We start from the raw sequence: 19,169 nt of genomic DNA, 5'->3' as shown, positions 1-19,169 counted from the left end.
TTCTCGGGTAGAAAGTGCTGTGTCTGTCCTTGCTAAGAAATGGAGAAAGAACGTTCAACATTACAAAGTTTTTTGTTGTTGTCAGAAACACCCTCTGAAGAGTCTGAGGAATTCTGCACCAATTTCGTGGATATTGTGACGGCGCTAGTCGCTGGCTCGATGAGCGCCAAGGTAAGGTTGCCTTGTTCCTTTGCCATTGTTTACATTGTTTTGAATTTCAAAACTGTATATCAGAGACGACCGCGGGTTTTGATTGGGATGCTGAATCTTTGTGTTATTATCAAATTACAAAATACAGTATCAATTTAATAAAAGTTTTGAGAGATTTATAATTTGAAGATTTTTGTTACACTCGATTGAATTTTGCCTTATGATTTTTGATGATTTTTAATTTTCTGATTTTAAGTTTTCGTTAATGATTAGCAGAATTCGGACATGCGGTTTCGAGAAATTCTCAATTCTTCGGATTTTTTTTTTTTTTTTTGTTGATCACTCGGGAAATCGAGACACGTTGTTTTTGTTTGAAATTTTGGATTTCCAGATTTAGAACCTCTTTTTGCACCGTGTAGTTTTTATCAATCTGTAATTTTTTGGTGGTTTGGAATACCAAAATGAATTCGCTTATCTCTGCAAGACATGTCAACAGATGACTAGTACTGGATCGCCATTGTAGACCAGTGGCTCCCAAGCAGTCACTTGGCAAGATTTTTAAGTGACTCAAGGTCCCTTACCCAACTCCAAGTCCAAGTCAGCTAGTAGAGGGTCGAGTCCAGTCATAGTGTTTTGACTCGAGTCCGAGTCCAAGTCATTGGGTTCACTGTTCAGTTCTAAGTTCAATCCGCTTTTTCAACTATGCTCAAGTGATATGGAATAGCTCACCTTCATAATATAGTAATTTTCCTCAGTCTTAACAGTTTCTGGCCCTATTTTCCAAGTATCAGGACTGATAGACGAAATACCAATAATGTGGGGACTTTAGTATTCTTCGAAGTTACAATGTAATGTCCGTCTTGGCCGTCCTAGTCTTGAGTCGTATGACTTGGTTCGAGTCATGCACAATAATGACATAAGTCCAAGTCAAGTCAATACAAAAATTGACTCGAGTCGAGTCATTTTACGGATGTGAAAAAATGACTCGAGTCAATTCGAGTCACCAAAAAAATCGCGAGTCGAGTCATCATTACATTACAACCCTGGGGCTTTCCGGCTCAAACGAATTGTCTTGTGGGCCGCAGTTTGGGAACCACTGCTCTAGACTCTACTCTGCAAAGCGTCTTGTTTACTGCCTCCAATTTCATTTGCGTGCAGCATCATTTGAATTTCATGCCGTTCCGTTTATTCATGCATGCGCGCCTCGTCCTTGTGTTGTGGCTCATTTCATTTGCACGTCGGCATGCGGTTTTGGCAGGACCACTTTCAAGAGAGCCTGGGTTACGTTTGCTTGTTTGAACGCGTACGTTTGCTGAGCATTCCGACAAACCGGATATTTACCTCGTTCTTGAACATGGTTAGTGCGTTTCGTTTTGTGTTCCCGCCGCATGCGTCTACTCATGATTTTTTGGGTTATTTGTCATAGAAATTTGACATGTTGTGTTGTACGATCATTTTGAGGAATAGGCTAGGATTGCAAGAATGATGGCTTCCTATGCTTTCACTGGTATATATTGATTAGCTTCTTGGAGGTACAGAACTTCAATATACAATTGGATAGTATTTTCATATTGAAACGCTCTGTGGAGGCACAGAATATATACGATTAAATTACATGTTAATATGAATATACTGAACAATATTCAATTCCGTATCGTCTATCATTAAGATCTTCTGGCCTGGGCCTGGTCAATAGTGGTGTTCTTTGGCTAGTTTTAAATCACAGGTTATTGATGATAATAACCTTAACAATCACGCAGTTTTTATGAATTTCGTGACACTCGAGCAGTTAGATATTTCTAATATTCAAATAATTCCGTTTCGGAATTGAATTTCTTGCATCAACGCATCATTATTACGACTCTCTCTTTATCGAAGACGTGTTTTTGTGTCTGCGTTGTAGGCTGTCGAATGTCGCGTCTTGCTAAAGCATCCTCAGCCGATCAAGAATATTTTCGTGGTGCTAATGCTCCTGCAATGGCTGCCCGATATCAAACAGGTCAGTGTCTGTTGGTTATGATCGTCAGAGGTGTTCAGTAGCAGAGCATTTCTGCCTTTTTTGGATTACTTCACTAGGTTTTGCCTACCGTACTTACTTACAAAAATGTTTGTTTTTGGACTACTTGATCTGAACCTGTTTTTGAGCAAAACTTTATAGGCCAGGGTTGTAACCAACCGACTCGCAAGGCTCCGAGTCACAAGTCAATTCTACTTTAATAATTATGACTTGGTTCGAGTCATGCACAATGACTCGGGTGGGCTACAAGTTGAGTCATTTTACGCATTTGAAAAAACGACTCGAGTCAAGTCGAGTAACCAAAAAATCGTGACTTGAGTCATTGCAACCCTGATGTAGGCTCTATCTCGGTCCAATTCAAATTAATTCTTCCCTCTCCTCTCTCTGTCATATCTTTGAACAATCTATCATGAAATCGTGGCCCGTAAAGTAAATTCGGCTTGCAATGAATTTCATTTGTGATCAACATGCTCATATTTGTTCTGTGTCAATTGATTAGCGATTTCAATTTTTTCTTTCGTGCAGGTGGAACAGCAAATCTGGCTGGCCGGCGTTCTGAAACGTATCTTCACTTCATGCAATGACAATAAGATTATCGCGTGCCTTTGCAGGGTCGTGACCAAAGTGTTAGGTATGTATATAATAGTTTAATTTTACTATACATTGAGAAGTAATGCTTATTTACATGTCTTAATGTGAATAATTGCTGGCAATCGAGAGCTGTTGCCGTATATTTGAAGAGCTTCCCGGAGGCACAGAGCTTCAATATACAATTGAATTGTATATTCATATTGAAATGAACCCGAATATTTTCGCACACTCGTCAGGGGTAATCGTCAGCAACTAGTAGAGAATTGGGAAGAACATTGTATATCAACAATCGTATCACAAAATGTGATGTCACCGGGATGGAATTTCGAATAAGAGAACGTTCAATGTACTATTTTTAGACGGTACACTGACTCCTTTTGTTGACATATATTTGAAATTGATTTGACACCAATTACACTGAAAGAGGTAACTTGTATTATAGGAAAAAGTCGACGTAACACTCACAACATAGTGATTATTATCATTGAGCCACAATCTGCCACAACCATTCTTTGGCGCATAACTGGAAATTGGTGACTATAATGTCATAAATAACGAGACATGTAAATAAATAATGAAATTTTCCGCCTTTTTACCTTTTTTTTTAAATCTAAAATTTTGACTTAAATAATTTTGCTTTTATAACTGGAATTGACCCAAAGTTTGTTTTCGCAGCTGTTTCTAAGCAATCCAATCGATCCAATCAAGCAATCCAACGTATTTCATGTTTGTTTTTTGTGAAACTTGAAAAAATTTCAAGTTCCTAATAATTTTTTATGCTAATAGTGTTCTACGGGTTGCAATTGACATCTGTGCTGATGCTCAAATGTTACATGCTCAACTGACGTTTTTAATTGCGCCGTGTTTTGTGAATGCCTTATTAACCTTTTGAAGCAGCAACGAAATTTGTGTCATTATTTTCTATCGTTAAAAACTGATTTTTTTCAGCGATTCTGGTCTCACACCCAAACCTTCACCGGCAAACCGTTCTTCATTTACTGGACCTCGTGCAAACGCTGGGCACCTACTCCATGCTGCCCAGGCAGACCGCCGCCTTCATCGAGCTCTTGAGGCAGGACTCGAACCAGCACAAGCACCTGGTGAGAATTGTTGGATATTAATTATAATTAAGTATTGAGTAAACTTACAGTCAATAAATGGTTTATTCAGACGCTGTCAGGGTTGTGACCAAGTCGCGAGGTTCCGAGTCGCAAGTCAATCTCACTTTTATAGTTTTGACTCGAGTCAAGTCGAGTCATTTTCAATTCACCACCGAGTCAAGTCCGAGTCCAAGTCAGCGAGTAGAGGGTCGAGTCCCGAGTCATAGTGTTGTGACTCGAGTCCGAGTCCAAGTCATTGAGTTCAATCTGCTTTTAAACTCTGCTCGAGTGATATAGAATGGCTCGCATTCATAATATCGTAATTTTCCCCAGTCTCAACAGTTTCTGGTCCTATTTTCCAAGTATCAGGACTACTGGACGAAATACCGATAATGTGGTGACTTTACTATTCTTCAAAGTTTCAATGAAATTTCTGTCTTGGCGGTCCGAGTCTCGAGTCACATGACTTGGTTCCAGTCATGTATAATCCCTCGAGTACAAGTCGAGTCAATGCAAAAATTCGAAAAAATGACTCGAGTCAAGTCGAGTCACCAAATAATCGTGCCTCGAGTCGGACTTGAGTCATTACTACGCTGGGTTAGAGAGCAAATCCTCGACATTCTCAAATGCCGATTCTATCTCAGATACTTATAGACTCATTTATAGTTAAGAAATTGGTATCACGCTGTTTAAGTTTCGACTGAATAATACGATGGCGCCAATATGAAGCCCAGCGTTTCTGAAGTGATATCTGGGTGGGAACAACATGAGTCGCACTGATTTTCAACAAATATGCATTATAATATTTTCGCTTTGTGAAAATTATGTAATACCATAATGGTTTTGTGGTTTTGTTCTTGTAGTGCGCTGTTAATTCACAGTTGATTTTGTGCAGCAGCTATCTATAGCGATGTGCAATATTTCCAGATTGCATCGGTATTAAACTTGATGTAAAATATCGAATATTGTGTCTGGATATTGATTTTTTTATCATTTAGCCGACGGGAAACTTGACTAATTCCTCGTTTATTCAGAATCCGTACTTCGGCCGGATGTTGCACAGTCTGTCTGCGATGGCGCGTAAAGATAACGCGGAGAGGAAATCGTCGCATTTCTTTGACCTACAGGATTCCACGTCGGTAAGATTTCAGTTTTGTGTATCAGTATAGGGTAGCCTACTAGGGTTGTTCGAAAATAATTGTTTCAGTCAAATTTTAATGGCTACCGTAAACCGGGGTAACTTTGGACTTAAGGGTAACTTTGGACACTAAGCAGTAAAAGATTTAAATGGTTATTGATGGAAAAGGGTTGCCGCTGGATGTCCAATTCTTTTTCATGAGGCAAGAGTACCACAAGTAGTCTCAATAAAAGATGGATTCATTTCACTACCAGTTAAACTTGACCCAACATTGATAAATTAATGGCGGGGGTCAATTTCATCAAAATTGATGGCCATCAAACTTCTTACAACCAAACATAGATAGCATGTGATTCATAGATTCAAAACTTGGCAGCAGATACCTCTAACTAGTCTTAATCCATGGCAAAAATCTCAGTGGGCTCACCCTTAGATCAATACAAGAAAATGTGATGTCCAAAGTTGCCCCGTCAAATTTTATCAGAACGGGGTAACTTTGGACAGTGGAAAACGTGATATTGAGAGCTCTGGAAAGTGGCTGCTTCATCTGTGTCGAAGTGTATCGTCAACTATAGTCATTATGACCGGCTTGATGGCTTTTTAAAATGGAATGAGAAGGTCAACAAATTAAGAGTTTGCCAAAATATGAAAAATGGGTAGGCAATGAGCTGAGAGATTGTAATTGGGAGTGAGCTACTTCAAAAACTTATCACATACTCCTAAAAATGTGCCTGCTGAATATGGGATATCGTAAATTATGACAAATATATCCATCAGAGGACATAAGAAAGGGAAAGTGTTTCTTTTAAAGAACAGTAACATATTTGAAATCGGCAATAATTCACGGTAACATGCTTTATGTTTGCTGTCGATTGCTGACACTGCCAGTGGGATACCCCTCATCACCATATGTTATTTATAAGTCCTAATTGGTGAAGGCATGAGGGAAAATTGAGATAAGGGGTGAATAAGGGGGCATTACCCTTCATAAACTACCTATTTTTTTTTTTTTTTGGGGGGGGGGTGGATTAGGTAAAAAATCATGCAATAGGCCAGACATAAACTATTTTGTTTCAGTTTTAGCCACTGCTCTCATCAACTCTTACCAAATAAGCCTCATTTACGAGGTTTCATAAACAATAGAGTGTAAAGGCATACAAAAACTACATTGTCCAAAGTTACCCCACATGCAGGGGTAACTTTGGACACGGATAATTTACGAAAATAAGGTACTTATTTATGACCATGAAGATTTTGGATTAGGTAATTCTAATCTTTGCTCCATGACCCAAGAAAAACACAAAACTTGCCTCCCCTACACCCTAGCATTTCCAAGATACAAAGTGGAATTGTTGAAAATTGTCCAAAGTTACCCCGGTTTACAGTATTCGATGGAATTGTTAGGTGGCTTAAAACAACCTACTTATTTTTCTATCATATATTCATCTGTTGACGGCTTTACCGTCGATTCAGGGCATTACCGTGCCGGGAATCAGGAAATGGGGCGGTTCGGGCTTCTCTTTCCATGCCTGGCTCTGTCTCAATCATCATCGCCACTCGAAGCGCAGGAGCAAATGCAGGAGACAGCTGTACAGGTACGGCGGGCCACATGTCTGAAGTTACTAAGAAGTGTGCGGAGATTTTGTCATCTGTTTGAGTGAGAATTGGTTGCCTGACTTTTGAGCATATGATATAATCAAAAGCGACAGTGGAGCATGCGTCTCGGTGAAAAATAACCATTGAGGATGCTCACTTGAGCATTTGACTTTATCAACACTATACTAACACTAACCCTAACCTTACTCACCCCCAAAATAAACTGTTACCCTAACGGAAACTCAAATTCTCGCCAAGGGGTTTTTAAACTTTTTTTTGGTAGCTTTTCAGGCATTAAGTAGAGGTTGGGCTTAAATGATGACGTTTTTTTATTTTGAATTAGGCAATTTGAGGGTGCCACCTCTAAAACACTAGAAAAGTCAAGCTCTAAAATGTTTAAGATTCCTTATTCAACTTAATCCTAACCCAACCTTAACTTTAACCAACATGCTCGAGTGTCGCACGCTGTTATGTCTCATGCTCGTGCCTCCATGGACCCGAGAATTTTATATGGTATGTTAGTTACCGTCTCTTTGGGAATACTTGAAGATTCTTTCCAACTCTTACATTCTAGATTAGTTGTGGCCCGTCATCTTTTGAGATGATTTCAAATCTCGCTCCTTTTATTCAATTGTGTAAGGTACTATGTGTTTGATTATTATATGTCGTGAGACATTGAAATACAGAAAATCTCTTAGTTCCCGGGTATGTCTCTTTCAGAGATACATAAGGACAACAAAGAGTACCTTCTTTATACGCGAGTACAATATATAAAATGTTCTTTCCAATTCTCTACTAGTTGCTGACGATTACTCATGACGAGTTCTTTACCTTTCAAGAGTGTATTCTTATGCAAGAGTCATAGAATAATTTGGCAGATCCTATGTTTTTGAGTAGTTTTACAGTCGAGACTTTGTTTCAGCTTTTTCTCGCAAAACGGCACCGGGATGGAAGCGTTTTTCACTCTCGAATGCGAACTCGTCATCGCCGTATGCAACAAAAAGAATTATTTGACTGTGAAACTGCAGGAACCAATCAACGATAATAAATGGGTGATTAATAAAGAAATAGTTACAAATACCTATACATGTCGAACCTAAACCCAAGTCAACAAAAATTCATTGAATTCATTCTGTGAAGTGACCGAATCCATGTAAATACTGGCTACAGCCACAAGTGATGTCAAAATAATTCGGCGTGATTGAAAATTTTTGTGACAAAGTCACGATCCGTAAGAAATCTTGAGAGCTGTTATATATCGAAGAATGAATCTCCCATACTGGAAACAGATGTGCAATTACCATTTCAATTTTTTTGTAAAACTTGAACTACTTCTAACCAATAGTGTATTGTAACGTATCCTGTTTGGTGTCTGTTTCTCAGCACTGTCTGGATATCGTACACCATCCGGCGAAACGTCCGTTTGGCTCCACCGGTACATTGCAAGTTTACGTTGACGGCAGAATGGTGCTTAACACTACGCTCAGGTGGGTGATAATACTATTTAAAAACGGGAAGCATCATGTTCAATACCGTTGAGTATTGACTCGACTTGGACTCGAATGACTCGAACCAAGTCACATGACTCGAGACTCAAACGGCAAAGGCCGACATTTCATTGTAATTTCGAACAATAGTAAAGTAACCACACTGTTGGGATTTCGTCTATTGGTACTGGTACTTGAAATGCGACCAGCAACTGCTACAAGGGATGGAAATTAATATATTATTAATGCGAACCATTCGATGTCACCAAACAGAGTTAGGAAAAGTGTTTTTAACGAGACTTTAACTGGAAACTGAGCAGTCAACATGATGACTTGACCCTCTGCTCGCTGACTTTGACTCGAGTCAAAAGCATAAAAGTGAGATTGACTTGTGACACGGAACCTTGTTTCTTGGTTACAACCCTGACTTGAGCTTTGTGAAATGCTTGAGTTGTCCCATTGTAAATGATATATTTTTTAAATCCGATATTCTCTACCCCAATAACATCTCTTGAACAAATTTGATGTAGTAGCCGGTAAAATTTGATAATAAAACTTTTGGATGCTTTGCAATAATTCCAGAACCTTCCAAATCAGGCGAAAATCTTTCTTTTGCAAGTCTAAATCTATGCTTATCACCGGATATGCTGTGGATATATCTTGGTAATTCTTTCCTGGAAATTATCAGACTGATCATGTTCGAGTCGAGTTTAGAGGGAATTGTAAATTCCAATCTGTTCAAATACGGCCAAATTTTTTATCTTTCTTCAACTTTTCGAATACTTATATACCCTGCTCAAGGTCTCTTGTGGCCTCTGATTTCTTACTTTTAAACTCGAGCAAGGTATTTCAGCGTTAACACTTACTTATATGCGTCGAATAAACCTTTCAGATGCCCGAATCTCGGCGAGACCTTCACAAATTGCCATATCGGATCGGCCGGATTGAGGACAAGCTCGTCCAACATATCGCTGTCCACTCCGATACCCGGAACGCCGGGCAGCGAAATGGGCACCCCCGCCACTCCCAACATGTATGGTTCGCCGGTTACCCCTTCCAGGTATTTTTACAATTATTAAGTCTTTAAATGCCATAATATTCAATGTTTCGTAACACTTTCCATTCGCCACAGATTAGTTTAAAATCCTCGTTAAAGGTATATACTGGTACTGTGTCGAAAAGAGTTTGAGTCAAATTTCGGCTTGTGAAAGTTAGACTCGCATTTTTGCCCGGTGAAAAAGTTTTTTGAGTTGAAGAAAATACAAATATATTGCTTTCAATACAATTAGGCCTATTTATGAAAATCATTTATAGACGTTGGAGTTTGGACATGTATAATATCACAATAGATATCTTGCAGGTTTTACTAAAAAAATCTCAGTAAATCGGAAAATATTGTTTAACAAATGTCATTTCTATTTATTAATGTACATATAAAGATCACAACAATCATACCTTTTTGACAAGAAGAAAATCTCAAATTATTGTTTTTAATATCATTTTTGTTTCTAAAAATACATTTAAAAGATGACATTCGATATCCTCCCTAAATGTCATTGTTTTTGATAAAATATGATTGTATCCCGCTCTCTGCTGGAGTCGGCAATGCTTTGAAAAGCGCTTTCTCTTTGAATTTGGAGACGCAGAGCTTCATTTGAGCAATTTATCCACGCCAAAAGTAACAAGTTCGTGGACAGCATCGAACAGGCGTTCACGCCGCATTACGACCCGTTAAAGAGGTAACGGGTGCCTTTAAAAAATGCTGGGTGGCTTTGCGCTCTGACGATAGACGTCATAGTGGAATTTGCTAGCCAAATGTTTATTTTGAATACTACTGTGGCTGTGTGAAGCTGTATTACCAGCCTGGCTTGTAGAAGGTGTCGTAGAATATTCGGAATTTGGTCTATGGTTATCTGCTATGCGTTACTGAATCCGCTGTAACCCTGTACCCCTGTTCTCCTGCCCATCAGCCTTCAAAATGCCACGGCCTATAATTCGGACTGGGAAATGTCTTTACAATTTGTGTGACCTGATGTGACCAGTGGAATCTCGAGTAGGCTATACTGCATGCGTGCTTGTATTTGCGTCAGTGTTGTGGGGGTGCTGCTTGGTGAGCAAGGTGTACAATGTTCATATATGCTGGTCGCTATGCATATTTGACTCTTTCGACCTAGCGTGTCCCTATATATTTTGATTGCTAACGGGACTACATTCGATGTAGTCTATAATTTATTCACTGAAATACATTTTATATGCCCCGAAAGGTCTTTGAGTCCATAAAATATACCGCAATGAATGTAGCCTTGCCCTGAAAGCGATATTCAAGTTTATTACCGTGTCGTTTCTCAAAAATCCCAAATTTTGATACCAATCGCAGATTTAAGCTTGGCTCGAAAGAGCTACTACAACATTTAACATGTACTGCTGGTATCGCATGTCAGTATGGCGGCATTTGTGTTTCACTGGACAACACCACGACAGTATAAAGACCAATTGAACTTGCCAGTGTAAGGCTTTTCATATGTAGCAGGCTGTGACCTCTACATCGTAACACCTTGAAATTGTATTGGTGGTCGCCCAGGTGGTAATTTTGACTATTGATTAATTAACGGTGGACGCAATTTTGATAATTTGCATGGTTTGAGCTGATTGAGAAAAATAGACTGAAACGGCTGATGGCAACCAACTTGGGCTACTACTTGAAATGTTCCAAAGTATGATCTGATAAATTGTGTTCGACCCCACTGGCTTCAGCCTGGATTTCGAGGATTTTTCAATCGGATATTCAGTTTTGAATATATTAATGACAATATATTCAAGTTACTATATACCGTATTCGTTGATTCCGACTGATAACGCGACCAAATGTGCAGAAATTACTGCCAAAAACCTGTCCGTGTATTGTCGGCTGTGATTTGCTATGCTACCACGGTGTTTTATGAAGCAGCGGGCGCCGCATTGCATGTTATTCGACTGTCTCAACATGCCAATGAACTACACGCGGCCTAACGTGGCATGCCTGAAAATCCTTGTTGATCGTTTGCATGATTCACAGCCGTTTCTCGTTCAACATTCCGTCTCCGCGACAAATTGCCGGCTCGCTATCCCCGACACTTGCGAATTTTTCGCCTTCTGCCTTTCGTAGCGGGATCGCGTCGGAAGCTGCGTAAGTACAATATGTATATACATATAATTGAAAGAGATATTGTGGTATTAGACTCGTACGGGCCGAGTTATACTACTGTAAAATATTCATATTTTCTAAATTAGATATAAATATGACGATTTTTTCACCTAAAAAAACTTAATTTTGACCAAATTTTGACATAATGTATGCAAATTAGGTGTTTTCCCCACATAATATTAGAATTGTACTGCTTATCTTCATTTTTGGTTGGATCTGTCTGTCCTTGCGAAGTAGTTTGGCCTGGAAAAACTGACTCAAAAACTGATAAATTTTTACCAGAAAAAACTTGATTTTAACGAAATTTGGCCTTATGAAGAATTCCATAGTTACATCACGTATTATGGTAGAAATGATTAGAATTTGTTGTAGTACAGCGAAAGATACTTTCCTACATTCTCGGGTAGAAAGTGTCTGTCCTTGCTAAGTAGCTTGCCAAGAATGGAGAAAGAACGTTCAACAGCAGCAGTTGTTTGTGTTGGTGACACACCATGTTGCTTCATTCTGGCAATGGTGTCTACCATAGGCGCTGAACTCTAATTTTCCCTAGGTATGCGAGATCGATGACGTCACAAAGGGATGACGTCATAGTGCGCCAGAATTGGCAAATTAGCCGACTCGCAAGCGTTCAATATCACCTGGCACTTGTATATGGTGAAGAAATTACGATATGATTAAGCAGGCCGCGTAGCCAGCCGGCCGCTTGCTGAATTGATTGAATCCATTTCAAATTTACCAAGGTAGCATCAGTTTATTATGATTAAGAACATGCACGATGCACCAATGCCGATAATACAGCGATCGGATCAGCATCCTTGTGTAATATACTCGACACATCACGCTACCATAAGATTACCAACGCGTGCGACTGTGTTGTCAATTAGCGAGCTCGCAATCTCCGCAACATATTCGCCAACACACGCGCCGACAATCGGGAGATTTCAATCACTCCGCCTCGAGAACAAACGAATACGCATCTTCGGCGACGGCTAATAAGGTTGCAGGAATTATTTTCCCAAATAGAAAGTCTGTTCTGGACTCTATTCATTAGTGACTTTGATTTCATAGGAGTTGAAAGTTTCAATATCAAGAGCCTGCAAGACATTTTCTGATCGTTCTGTTTTAGTATTAGCGTTAGTCAAAATCAATTACGCCGCTGTCTGTTCACGGTCAGTATGTATTTCAATCAATTCCGTCCATGTTCATTGTTCAATGTCTGAGCCAGTCTGACATCACAATCACAGAAGAAGCGATAGTTCCGGCCGGCGCATAAGATATCATGTTCCTTCACAGCAGGAGATGACAATCGCAACATTTCGCGCATGTAGAAATTGACATCTTTAGTATCTAGTTCTCGGTCTTGTTGCCTCGCGTTGCGTCTTCTGACCACTCGCGTTTGATCAAATATTCAGGCGCATAGCCGAGTTGTTATGGAGTGTGTTCTATAACGGAATCCGCATCGATTTCAGGTGGTTCAAACCTTTCTCAAAACTCAAGCCTTGACTCGCATCTTCTGATGGTTATTGGTTATGTTTAAGTATTAGCGGAAATCAAGTACGCATGTACGCACAAGTCACACATTTTTGCGGACATTCGATGTCAGTAAGTTTCGTGATGTCAATCTTTAATCACAACCGATAGATAGAAGCCGAAGCATGCTAGGCCGGAGACGCGATAGTTAGGCCGGCAATGATATACTTCGAACCACGCAGACGCAATTGTGTAGGCCAACGATGTTATCGTGCGCAGGACAGTGATGGTATAGTGCGCACCGGGCCTATTGCAGATGCGATTCATCAAGCCAGCGGAACTAGACCTTACGGAGACGCGATAAATCAGGCCTGCGACGATTGCGCGCGGTAATCAATGACCTAATTTCGCAATCATCTCAGCGTCGAGATCGCGTTGCGTTACATTGTGTACAAACGATTCTCGCAAATTGGAAACGCGCTTCCGGCTAATTGGCCGTGGCCGCGCGCAACACTGATAAAATACGGACAACTGAATTGTAACTGAAGGACGGAGTTTTGTTAAGCGCCCGAACGTATTGCTGCCGGTTTACTTACGTGTTCAGCAACACTACGAAACGCTTATTTCTAAATCGATCAATTCACCAACCAGACAATAACAGACCAAACCGAATTCTGGGTATGCCGCATACCCAAAAAAATTCCTAGGTATGCGCGGCATACCTAGCATACCTGAGTTCAGCGCCTATGGTGTCTACATCACAATTTTCCATCATGCGCTTCTTGTTATAAGAACCATGCAATGCTCACGCAGTCTTGCTTCACTTGGGATAATGCGGTGAACACCATGTCAACCTATTTGTTTTGTTTGAATGTTTATGATTCACAATGAGCAGACAATGGGCCGTCTACAACGGTAGGCCTATGAAGTAGGCTACAAGCTGTAAAGTGTCGAATGATAAGTTCACTGACAGTCCAAAATCTACGATACAAACGAAATTGTAAACTTGGTAAAAAGTTTCGACTTTTTTTGACATAAAAAAAATCGTCCTAGATATAAATTAAAATTGTAACTACACTAGGGCTGTTCAACAGAAATCTACCTTTCACTAGACCACGCGATCAAATCGTTAGGTTGACTAAAACAACGCTGCACACCAAATTTGGCTCAATTCCAATCAGTAGAAGCGGAGTTCTTGCAGTAGAAAGTTTTGGATTTATTTTACGAAAAATGAATGAGCAAGTATTCTAATTTTCAGCCCAGCCCCATAAAATTGTTAGGCTGTCAGAGTAGAGAAGACGAAAACCGAATTTGGCTCAATTCCAACCAGTAGAAGCAAAGTTATTGCTTTAGAAATAATTGGATTTGAATAGAATAGTATTCATGAAATTGAACCAGCGTTTTTTTAGCCAACTAAAAATTTAATCACGTATTCAGTGAAATTTGAAAAACATATTTTTATAGCCCAATCTACACCATGTTTTCTAAATTTTACTACAATTAGAATTGCTGAATTTGCAAAAACCTGTAAATTGAATTGAATTTCTTATTAGAAAGAGATGAAGAGACAAAAATCATGTTAAGTCAATGTAAAACCATAGTTCATTCTCACAAGTGCATGAGAACGGCAAACGTCTGTACAGCAAGCTTGGCCCCTTTCGCACAATGCAGTTCTCCTATAGCGTTTTCAGGATAACCAGATATTAGATTAGAATTGAAATTAGAGCAGGGAAACTTTTCACAAATTATTCTTCAGATTGATATTTGTCTGAACTGTAGCATTAGTAATTATTATAGCCTAATAGCAATGGTATGAATTTATCAATCTAAATCAAAATTAAGAGATTTTCAAGCCCGCAGACTCATATTCATGAATTTGTCCTGTCACCAAATGACATTTGTGATAAGTCAAGTTAAAATAAGAATCTGACAAGATTTAGCATAGGCCTAATCCTAAATTCATAGCAACATTTGGATTCGAGTCGAAACTGAATCTGAATCCGAAATCATTAAGGTTACATGCTTATTTGCTTAGTTGTTGATTACTCAATACTTTCTTTTATTAGGTGTAGGTATAATTTGCTGTGCGTTTCTTTAGCAAGGTGAAAAATCTACTAACACCAAATACGTCGCCGCAAAGGTACACAATGTTGAGACATAGATTTGGTATTTTTATCAATTGTTTTTTAATTATGATTTACATCACAAGCCGTGATTTGAAATAAGTCTGAAATCGCATTCATGAATCACGGTATGTTTCGTTCGTTATCAGTTTTCGTTCTGACCCCGATATTGTCGGACCATATACGTTCGAAGACTTTGATTATGTTGATTTTTTTGCATTAATTCTGGTTTTTATGCTACACTGATCACGCTGGTGATTCAGTGGCATCGGTATAGCCCTCAAGACTTTAGTTATGTTCATTTATCCACCTAAGCAGCAGACAGTTGTTTTTAAAATATGTCCCCACATGCCGAAACAAGAGCTACCGGAACTTTTTGACAGAAGCCTCCCCTGGCGAATGTGAAAAAAGTTTAGTGTCTGCCTGAAAAACACATTGCATACCCACTCAGCAATACCATCTGACTATCATGTTCAAGTTTTTAATGATCATTTCTGTTTGAGCACAACTCAATTGATAATTTAGACACCAACCTCGAGAATGTGTTATTACTGTCTGAAGGCTTTGCGCCTCGCAGTTTAGGAGCCACTGGTCTGCAAAGTAATACCTTACCACAAAAACGTTGTTTGGTAATGCAATACTTCATGTACGCTGAGTCTTAAATATACATCAGGGTTGTCCAAAATTCGGAAAATCTCAAATGATGGGTATCAATGTCTCATTCTATAGATTATTGATAAAAAACAGCAATGAGCCTGGAATAGGCTCGCAGGAAAGTCGTTAAGAGTTGTCGCAAAGCGTTTGAAAGTAGCTACCAACGAGTGGGCACTACTCAGGTTCTGTGCTTTCCCTCGGCCAAAACAGGCATGTGGGCTACTGCGGTTTCCTACACAATAATCCAGTCATGCTTTAAGTTTATGTGAAGCAGCTGTTGTTTGAACATCATTATGTATTTAGTAGCTCAACATGTCCTGAATTAATCTTAAATCATTATCTGCCAACCAACCTACAATGCGCTTACAGAATCACCACCGTTAGCAAACTCCTTCAACAACTAATCAGCAAGCCACCACTGTCGTGATCATTGGAGCATAGCCGATTAGCTGTGATTTCGTGATTACTAGTCTTGTTGCCGTTCTATGGTCGCTGGCACGCCCGCTCGTGGGTAGCTACTTTCAAATGCTTTGGGGCAAATCTCAACGACTTTCCTGTGACCTTATTCCAGGCTCATTGCTGTTTTTTACCAATAATCTATAGAATGAGACGATGATACGCATCGTTTTTGAGATTTTCCAAATTTAGGACAACCCTTAGAATATACATCCATGAGTCAAGGCTGTTATCTATCTGCTAGTCTAGATTTTACAAAGCACTTGCAATCTTAAACATTAGTTAATACTGGCTTTTTGTGGTCATGTCGTAACATTGCATGCATTGAGCTTGTCTGCTATTCCAAATTGGAATGCATGATTATCCATGTTTGAATGGCGTGTTCGAGTTTGGTTACAAATTGCATGCGACGATCTATGTTTGAATGTTCTAATTTTCAAATTGGCAATGACAGGCATATCGGGAAGACAGCAAATTGACCGTGATAGTTTATTTTCAAAGTGATGGATCTCTTTAAATTCTATGTGATATGTATGACTAATCGAAGGAACAGTGGGATAGCTGTTGATACACAGCTAGGTCTTCTGAATACTCTACTCTACTAGTTGCTGAAGATTACCCCTGACAAGTGTCAGCCGTAAATATTCGGGCTTTTTCCGACATGATTATATTATTGTATCAAGGAGTCTCTTCGAATAGTTATGGGCCTGTGAAATTCAACGTGATGGGAATCCCAATCGAAGAAATTGTGGGAATAAGGCAAATCGACTAGCCTGTGCAATTTTCCTTTCAAAGTCCTGATAGGAATAGTGGGAAAACTGCGAATTGGCTGGCTTCTGTCTTTTATACTTTCGAAATGATGGACCTTTTTTAAAATTTAACATAATAGGAATGTCGAATCGAGGAGCGTTGAGCAGTTCCTGACTATAGACGCCGGTATGCAAGACGATACATGGGGCCGCGCCGTGTCGCTACGCGGGCAATTGGGATCTGTGGCCGCATTTAACGACGTGCTAACGGAGGGGCAAGTGAAGGCGTTGAATTCAGCAGGTAATGCATTTTGTAAATGCCGTTCGTCCTGTGAAAAAGAATATACAGATATCGTTGAGTTGATGAGGTGCTCAATGGCCTAGTACTTTGGATATTGTGCTTCTAATGGAGCACTGTTCGAGTTTTTTTCAATGGAACTAAGAGAACTAAACCTCTGTCGAGAATTTAGAATTGAACAAGAGCTGCCTTTGGTTAAGGTGGAGGGGTTTGCTTGGTTCAGGGTCAGGGTTCGCTTGCACTGCGATTAGCCTTAGGGGTCAGGGTTTGCATCAGCTTGAGTTAGGATTAGGTTGGATTAGCGTTAAGGTTAGTGTTCACTTGTTTTCTTGATACGATTAGCATGGGTCAGAGGATGCTTGGCTTAAATTTAGCTTGTGGTTGAGTTAGTTGAGCCACGTGTTATTATTAAACTTAGCTTGCGAAATGGTTAGCTTGACTTGAAGTCACTTTGGGGTATGTTTAAACTTGGGCTAGTATTAGCTTGGTTTAGGTTTGGCTTGGGTTCCAGTTAGCTTACGATTAGGATTAGCCAGTGGTTCCCAACCTTTTTTGTCTCGTTGACCCCTTGGCCGATATTTGGGCTAAAATTCCCCCCTGTGAATAAGTTGCCTGTGACTAAAAAATGTGTTTTCTACCGCACAACCATTTGTTGACTAAACAATTTATGGCCAAACATATTCAGATAGGCCTATGCCTGAACCATGACGAATGCGGACCACACTACACTTTGGTAAGGTTCCGCTAAATGTGGCCTGTTTTTTTTACCATTCGGGTAGCCGCTAACGAAAATAAATCACCATAAGTCAGTTTGCTAAGGCCTCGAGTTGAATCGATGAATTTGATATGTTCTTCACGCTCGCTCATACGTTGGCTTAAAAAGGTTAGCGTTTTCACCAGCAGCCTTGTGCTGAATTCGGCTTGACTTTTTCCTGCTTAGTAGCAATTTGGTCGAGAGGCTGTCACGGGCCCAACGAAATCGTCTCGTGAGCCTCACTTTATCAGAGGGTGTAATATCTACGGACGGCATTTAAACATTCACCTAGCTTAAAATCCGCCAAGGAAACATACAATTGTAAAGAACCAGTTTCATACTTAACAATTCTACAATCAAAATCTAAAAACCTTGAGAACCCAGTGTATCTTCCGATACAAGCCTGAAGCCAGATTCCCCCCTAAAAATTTCAAAATTCCCCCCAAGGGGGGAATTCCCCCCCGGTTGGGAACCACTTGGATTAGCCATAGCTTCAGTTTGGATTAGCTTGCATCAGGGTTTTCTGATGTTAGTGTTAGCGTTGGCTTGACTTCGGAAAGAGCCATTTAAGAGACAGAATAGTGTTTTTCTTTGAGTGATACATTAAAACGCGCAATTTCAATCAGTTGAGTGATAGAAGTAATGTTATTCGAGCAAAACTTTGGTATTCACGTTATTCGTGTTGGAACACTTCATTCCAACCTAGCTAGAGAGCAAATTCTCTATGTATCGAGATCTCTTACGTATTCTATTTGCAAAACAGATTGCCTACATACATCAACATTAGCTATAACCAATTTACCATTCTGTTCCGTTTCACACACAGGTCCCGATAAAAACACCCTGATGAACGCAGAAAACGTGCCGAGCGATTTGAAACAGAAGCTCGTAATCTACTACGCGGCGAAGGCTTGCCACAAACACATTTGCAGGGACCTGTCGCCCGGGCCTAACCCGAGAGACGGTGCCCTGACTGGACATAAAGTCGTCACGTGGGACGTAAAGGTATGAAAATTTCTTTGCTTTCTGATACAGGGAAGGGTCACGACGAATAGGAGTCTTCACTTTTCAAATACTTTTTAACGTGTGGAACTGTGAAAATTATCGAGATAACAGATTTCTCGTCGGGCGTTCACACTTTGATTTGTGTGCCTTTGAGTTGACTTTGATCAAATTACGCCAACGAAGTTTGTGCCAACAAAAGGTGCTTGTTTACATGATTAAGTGATCTCTTCGCTCCGATAATTCGAAATTTCCTGCCGGCGACGTCATATTTTGTGATACAATTGTTGATAGACAATGTTCTTTCCGATTCTCTACTAGTTGCTGACGATTACCCCTGTCGAGTGTCAGCCGGAAATATTCGGGGTCATTTCAACGTGAATATACCAACCTCCATGCG

General features: G+C 39.9%; 1 protein-coding gene across 11 annotated transcripts in view; it reads left to right on the top strand.

The window, feature by feature from the left end:
• The window catches only part of LOC145434647 (neurobeachin-like protein 1), an 87,743-nt gene that overhangs the window by 19,368 nt on the left and 49,206 nt on the right, over positions 1–19,169 (top strand). For 5 of the 11 annotated variants that reach the window (XM_080312004.1, XM_080311993.1, XM_080311987.1 and 2 more), the window contains exons 12-26: positions 86–171; positions 1,409–1,507; positions 2,054–2,149; positions 2,693–2,798; positions 3,707–3,858; positions 4,893–4,997; positions 6,470–6,591; positions 7,515–7,644; positions 7,976–8,079; positions 8,972–9,139; positions 9,720–9,818; positions 11,135–11,245; positions 14,832–14,873; positions 16,856–17,016; positions 18,594–18,772. In XM_080312004.1, the coding sequence (XP_080168130.1) occupies positions 86–171; positions 1,409–1,507; positions 2,054–2,149; positions 2,693–2,798; positions 3,707–3,858; positions 4,893–4,997; positions 6,470–6,591; positions 7,515–7,644; positions 7,976–8,079; positions 8,972–9,139; positions 9,720–9,818; positions 11,135–11,245; positions 14,832–14,873; positions 16,856–17,016; positions 18,594–18,772 (1,760 nt within the window). The remainder of the gene's footprint in view (positions 1–85; positions 172–1,408; positions 1,508–2,053; positions 2,150–2,692; positions 2,799–3,706; positions 3,859–4,892; positions 4,998–6,469; positions 6,592–7,514; positions 7,645–7,975; positions 8,080–8,971; positions 9,140–9,719; positions 9,819–11,134; positions 11,246–14,831; positions 14,874–16,855; positions 17,017–18,593; positions 18,773–19,169) is intronic. The other 6 variants (XM_080311999.1, XM_080312027.1, XM_080312021.1 and 3 more) reach the window with 6 other exon arrangements.

The sequence above is a fragment of the Botryllus schlosseri genome, chromosome 1 (genome assembly GCF_051294905.1).
Source record: "Botryllus schlosseri isolate E-star chromosome 1, Bs_hap1, whole genome shotgun sequence".
NCBI classification, from domain to species: domain Eukaryota; kingdom Metazoa; phylum Chordata; class Ascidiacea; order Stolidobranchia; family Styelidae; genus Botryllus; species Botryllus schlosseri.
The sequence above is the reverse complement of the archived record's forward strand: the minus strand, read 5'-3'. Positions and strand labels throughout refer to the sequence as shown.